Source organism: Orycteropus afer, unplaced genomic scaffold (assembly GCF_000298275.1).
Source record: "Orycteropus afer afer isolate SDZICR_OR568_19922 unplaced genomic scaffold, OryAfe1.0 scaffold00088, whole genome shotgun sequence".
Lineage (NCBI taxonomy): Eukaryota > Metazoa > Chordata > Mammalia > Tubulidentata > Orycteropodidae > Orycteropus > Orycteropus afer.
Genome location: NW_006921675.1, coordinates 329010 through 335369, shown reverse-complemented (window position 1 = coordinate 335369; position 6360 = coordinate 329010). Strand labels below are relative to the sequence as shown.

Sequence of the window (6360 nt, the reverse complement as noted above, 5' to 3'; positions counted from 1 at the left end):
AGTCGGAAACGACTCGACAGCACTTAACAACAACAACAACAACCGTGTTTCATGGCATTTCAGTTGATTGTGCTGCAGAGACACTGCCATTTTTTTACAAATTGAAGGTTGTGGTAACCCTGAGTCAAGCAACTCTATTGGTGCCATTTTTCAACAGCAGGGACACACTTCATTCCTCTGTGTCACATTGTGGTAATTCTTAACAACATTTCAAACTTTTTCATAATGTTACTGCACACATAATAGACTACAGTATAGTGTAAACATAACTTTTATATGCACTGGGAAACAAAAAATGTCACAAATGAAGTGGTTCATTTCATTGTGATACTTGCTTTAGTGCAGTGGTCTGGCACCGAATCCACAGTATCTCCGAGGTAAACCTACACTAAAGAAACGTAAAAACTTTCCAATCCTCAACAGATACAGTCTGGCTGGACAGACATGATAAGTGTGGTACATAGCTTGGTGTATCAACCACCTTTCACAGTGAGAGTGCCTGATACGTGCAGATCTATACATGCAAACCAGAAACAAAACTTCACAAATTTACACCACTTGTTTTAGATTTGATAGCTCATTTTTCCATCCAAAACCTAAAGGAAAAGACAAGTTGGCAGGCCACATTCAGCCCTTGTAGCACATAAAGACTCGGGAAATTAGAACTGTTTTTTAAAACTGATGGTGGAGAATAAAAGGATGTGTGACATGTTTTGTCAGGAAATTTGACATAGAAATCAGAAAACTAGAAGACCTGGCAACGCTGGCTGTGCACTGCTGTGTGGCAACACCTGTGAGAACCAAGCAGGCACTTCTTTCCTTAGAACAGCCTGCTCTGCTTAGTCCTCTCAATCCCACCTGTTACTACACACCCAGCTGGCATCACTTATTTCTGTTTTCTTGCCTGGACACCTTAATTTTTTCCGATTTGACCTTGATATGAATGAAATACAAAGGAAATGATTTCTTTATTATTTTTTACACCCAAATTAAAAAATAATAATAATTCTAGAGTCATCTGAATGTAAAGATTGAGTTGTGAGAAAGGAAAAGGACTTTAGAAAAATAAAATAGCATATCACCATCAATCCAACTTCATGAAGAGAAAAATAAAACTTCAAAACTACAGACACAATAACCCCTGAAGAGAACTGCGTCTGCAGCAAATTATCTTCCATAGTTGGCTTCAGCTAATGACATGTATCCAGACACCTGTTTAATTTAATCTTTAAAATTAATCTACCTCTGTAGAGATACTGCCTCAGAAACCCAAGGAGGGGTTGCTATGAGTCAGAATCAACTCGACAGCAGTGAGTTTTTTTTTTTTTTTTTTTTTTAATTAAAATAGACTCTTCACTATATGTAGGCTAGAATAAACTCTCCAACATCACTTTTTAAAATATAGTTCTAATTTTCTGAGCCCTCATGGGCCAGGCACTTCATCCTTAGAATAGTTTTAATTTTTTCTTTTGAGAAGTTTTAATTCTCCCATATTACACATGAGAGAGAGAGACTGTGCTGGTCACACAATCTGTGAGATGCTGAGCCAGAATTTAAATATGAATTTGTTTGACTCCGGGGGCCAGGCGAATGATCCCTTATATTTCATGGCCAACAGATGTCTACCATCAAGAAGATGCATCTGTCAAACACATACAATACCCTCTGTGACTCAGAGGACAGATAACAGCTTTCTTAAGGAATCTTTAAGTAAAATGGACTTTATGAGTTATTTATATTCTTCTAGTCTGGCAACTCTATTTAAAAGTCTTAGAGCAATTATTATTATTATTATTTAATACTTTACATTTCTTAGAATCATAGATTATAGATTTTAAGAAATATGGTCATATTTAAGGAAATAATCAGCTCATATTAGTTTGGCTCACTTTAGACTGCTTTCTTATTAAAATGAGGCTTAAAATGTTATCGTGTTTGTTTTCCTTTTTTTTTATTTTAATTGTAAAAATAAAAACAACACAACAGTGTTTACGTGTACAATTCAGTGACACCAATCCCACTGATTATGTCAGGCAATCATCACCAATGGGACTGGACAGCTTGTTAATAATGTAAATAAGGTAAAAGCACCTTTGTAAGGGTAGGACTACGTGTAGAGGTTTATGGAACCTAAAGTGGAGATTGGTCAGGTTTGCCATCCTGTTAGGCTTAAAAGGAACCATCCCAGAGGCAGGAAGAGGGAGAGCTCACTGCCATGAAGAAGAAGAACCAGGAGTGGAGCATACCCTTTGGACCCGAGATCCCTATGCTGAACCTTTTTGATCCAGGAGACAAAGAGCTGTGACACCTGAGATGACGAGAAGCAGTAGCAGAGAAATGGCAGCACCAGAGATAGCAGCACCAATGGACCCACATGAGTGAAGCAGTGGGCTTCCTGGCCTATGGAGTGAGCAAGCCGAGTGCCTTTGGGCAGGAGGCTTGCCGGTGGAATGGGGTGCCTCTCCAGCACTTGCTGGAGCAGGGCAGAGGCCAAGAGGCTGCACAAGAGACTGAGGCCTGAGAGAAGTGTATCTGTGGCACAACTGAGAAGCTCTCCTGATTGAAGAACTGTACACTGAGCTGTTTCTGATCCTGAATTGTAACCTGTTACTTCCCTAAGAAACACTATAATCATGAGAATTGTTTGTGAGGTCTGTGTGGCCATAGCAACATATTATTGAACCCAGGAGAGAAGGAGAGAGTGCTGTGGGAGGGCTGGTTGATGTCAAAATTGGTAAAAGAAAAAAAAAAAAAAAAGAGATTGGAGGTAGGAGGCATCTTTGACCTGTCTTACAGGAATCAGTCTTAGACTGTTGGTCTTGATCTTTCTCGTGCCTTTTGAATTTAAGAGGCGGTCAGATGCCACCCCAACTCCATTTTTACACCTAGACCAACAAAGAATTAAACAGCAGGGTTTTTTGTTCCATTCTAAGTACCCAGATTTCCCTTAGAGTTGGGCTTCACCTAGTAAAATGACTAAGAGACCGACAGTAGCTTTCTAGGCATCTGGAGTACAAACATAGTGCTCCAGCCTTTGAACAATGTCTCTTGTTGTTGTTAGGTGTTATCAAGTCAATTTCAACTCATAGAACCGCATGGACAGGGCAGAACTGCCCCACAGGGTTTTCTAGACTGTAGTCTTTATGGGAGCAGATCACTAGGTCTTTCTTTCACAGAGATGCTGGGTAAGTTTAAACCACCAACCTTTTGGTCAGAAGCCAAGTATGTAAATGTTATACCACCAGGACTCTGTGGAAAATTTCCTTCATAAAGGTTTAAATACATCCAGGGAATGCAGGGCCTGCCAAGTCTTTCCTACTTTCATTTTCCACTCAGTCTATTTAGGCAACACACCTGCTTTTGAAACTTTAATGTTGGTATTTGATTACCACCTTACAGAAGCTCAACTTGGATTCTGACAATATATATTGTAAACTTAAAACTTAAGTATTTTACATTCCTCAAAGCATCTCCCTAAATTGTTTTTAATGAGAACGTCTAAAACGCTGTTTTATCTTGTTGGTTATGTTTTCAATGCTACTTGAAAACCATTTTAAAGCTTTTTCCTTTCAATGACATTGAAATTGAGACTTTTATAATAGCATATTTAAAGTCAGACAATAACTTGTTTATAGTCCTTTTATAATATGAGCAGCAGGTAAAAGGATTACTGTCTGTCTTATAAGGTGGTATCCAATCAGCTCCTCACAGTGGCAATAAAACTAAAAATATGTTTAGGGGCCTATGGTTCACAAATTACTTTCCATATTTTAGCTCACTTGGCATCTACAACAATCTCCTGAGACTGGGAGAACTGGATTATCCACACTGTACATACAAAGAAACTGACTTAGAGACAGTACAGTCACAAAGGTGACATACGGTTATACTGAGGAACTCATGATCAAATCAGCAGTCTACCTAAATAGTGCGGTAGGGAGTTTTGTGGTTAGCAATGTTTCATTTCAATTGAAATTATACATTTTAAAAATCAAGCAATTTGGACAAAGCAAAACAACAAGTGTTATGGGACAAGCGTTTGACAACTTAGATGGAAGCAAAATACCTGGTAAAATGAAATCCTTTCTGTTAACCTTTCCTCTGTCTCTTCTACCAAACTCACAGTGGGCAATGTAGATATTAGAATTTCCAGGTCTTTTTCAAGAGATGCATAGTTTTCATCAAACTCTTCCCATTTCTGGAGAATCAAAGGCATGAAATCAGTGGGGGCCCTTGTGTAGACTGGCACCAGACAATGACAAAATTAATCATAAAAGCAAAAATTAACACCAGGACCATACACAATTAAAGCACAGATTTGAGGGGGTATCTAAGAGATGTAACTCACTCTAACAAGGGCTCAGAATATGACGGAAAATAGTTTCACTGTCTTTGAGCCAAGGTTTTAAACAATCCAGTTGGCATTAGTGTTTCGTGCTTGCCATGTCAAACTGCGTAGGAGTTAAAGGGATACTTTGGTTTCCACTCCTATAGAGACCTCAGGAGTTCTGGTAGCATAGTGCCTAAGGCACTCGACTGCTAACCAGAAGGCTGGAGTTTCAAACCCACCAGCCACTCCTCGGAAGGAAGGTTGGGCAATCTACTTCCATAGTGATACTGCCTCGGAAACCTAAGGAGGGGTTGCTATGAGTCGGGTCCAATTTGACGGCACATAACAACACAGACACCTCAGAGCTATATGAGATCTTTTCTCTTATTTGGAAAGGCAAAGGGTTAAATTTTAAACATAAGTGCATGCTAAGCTGCTCCAAGGCACCCTCATTCCCACTCCAACCCCAAGTCCACTGAACGTCATTCTACTGTACTCTCTCAGGCTAATACTGAATGCCTGCTTGAGGTTGCTTTTATCCATCATCGAAACCAAAAAAACAAACCAGTTGCTGTGGTTTGTTAGGTGCTCCCTAGAATTTTCAATGGCTGTGATCTTTACGAAGTAGATGATCAGGCCTCTTTTCTGAGGCACCTCTGGAGGGGGTTTGCACTGCCAACCTGTCAGTTAGTAGCAGAGTGTTTGTTTGTGCTACTCAGTGAGTCCTTATACTTCATCAGGGGAGTACTATTGGCCCTTAGTCTTAGACTAGCCTTGTCCTAGCTTTTTCCTTTTCCAGGGCTGAGTTACTCAAACTATATATTATTTGTTGGAAAAACTACAACCTCAGTCATAGTGGATTAGTTGGTTATTAGGCGGCAGTTTTGGACCCATAGAAGCTTTTTTCTTAATACCATGAAATACTGATATAAGTAACAATTTGACACACTAAATCAAAAATAAATTTTATGTCACTATATCATTTCATACTCTCAAGTTGAATATTTCCTTCCTTTCTGTTTATTTTCTTTGTTATGTGCTAAAATCTGCTGTCAAAGGATTAAAAACTTAAAGGGGAATATCTTAAAATTGAGAAAGCTTTACATAAGCTTTGTTTTCTTTGAATTGAGACAAGATTGCCACGAACCCACATCAGTAGAAATTTGGGCCTGTCTTTTTTGGGAGCACAATTTCTGAACCACTGATGTTTCATCAAGGAGCTCTGGTGGTGCAGTGGTTAAAGCATTTAGCTGCTAATCAAAAGGTCTGCAGTTGGAACCCACCAGGCACTCTGCAGGAGAAAGAAGAGGCAGTCTGCTTCTGTAAGATTTATAGCCTTGGAAACATTGTGGGGCAGTTCCACTCTGTGCTACAGGATTTCTATTAGTCAGAATTGACTCCAAAGTGTGGGTTTGGTTTATGTTGGACTGGCTGACTGCTTTATTCAAATTATTTCATTTAAGAACTCAAAATGCTTTCAATTTTGTTTATTCATACTCTAACCCAGGAAGTAGAATGATGCCATAAAAGGGATGAGAAATCCCAGCTAACATTTCATTCAAAAAGTAGCAGTCAGAACTATGACAGGTTCCATACTCCTCACTGTCATGTCCTCTTGTAACTACTGATTAACGATAATTAGCTACTTATGTTCTACACCTGGAGGTTTGGGTGAAAATTGGGAATCCCCTGCTTAACATAGGAAGTTTATTTAATCCAAATACCTGCAACAAATTCTGCAGCTTCATGCCACACTGGTTTGACTTTTCTTCTAGCAATTTAACTTCTTTTACTTGGTCTGCCCAAAATGTCTCTTTCTTTTGCAATAATGAGGGAAACATTTTGTTGGAATATGTTTGGATCAAAAACATGTCAGCCACAAGCTTCTGGAAAAATACCTATAAAATGGAGGAAGATTTTAATACTTACTTTTTTTTTTTTTTTAATTGCAAGAAATCTTATAAAGCAAGTTACTTCAATTTACAATACAGTTATTAATTCTTCTTTAATGCAAAATCCCAGGACATTCA

General features: G+C 38.7%; 1 protein-coding gene across 1 annotated transcript in view; it reads right to left on the bottom strand.

Annotated features, from left to right (window-relative positions):
• Nucleotides 1-6360, bottom strand: part of SYNE2 (spectrin repeat containing nuclear envelope protein 2) — a 285164-nt gene that overhangs the window by 89813 nt on the left and 188991 nt on the right. Inside the window, exons 73-74 of the mRNA XM_042781144.1 lie at nt 6055-6228; nt 4067-4198 (exon numbers count right to left, since the gene is read on the bottom strand). Of these exons, the coding sequence (XP_042637078.1) occupies nt 4067-4198; nt 6055-6228 (306 nt within the window). The remainder of the gene's footprint in view (nt 1-4066; nt 4199-6054; nt 6229-6360) is intronic.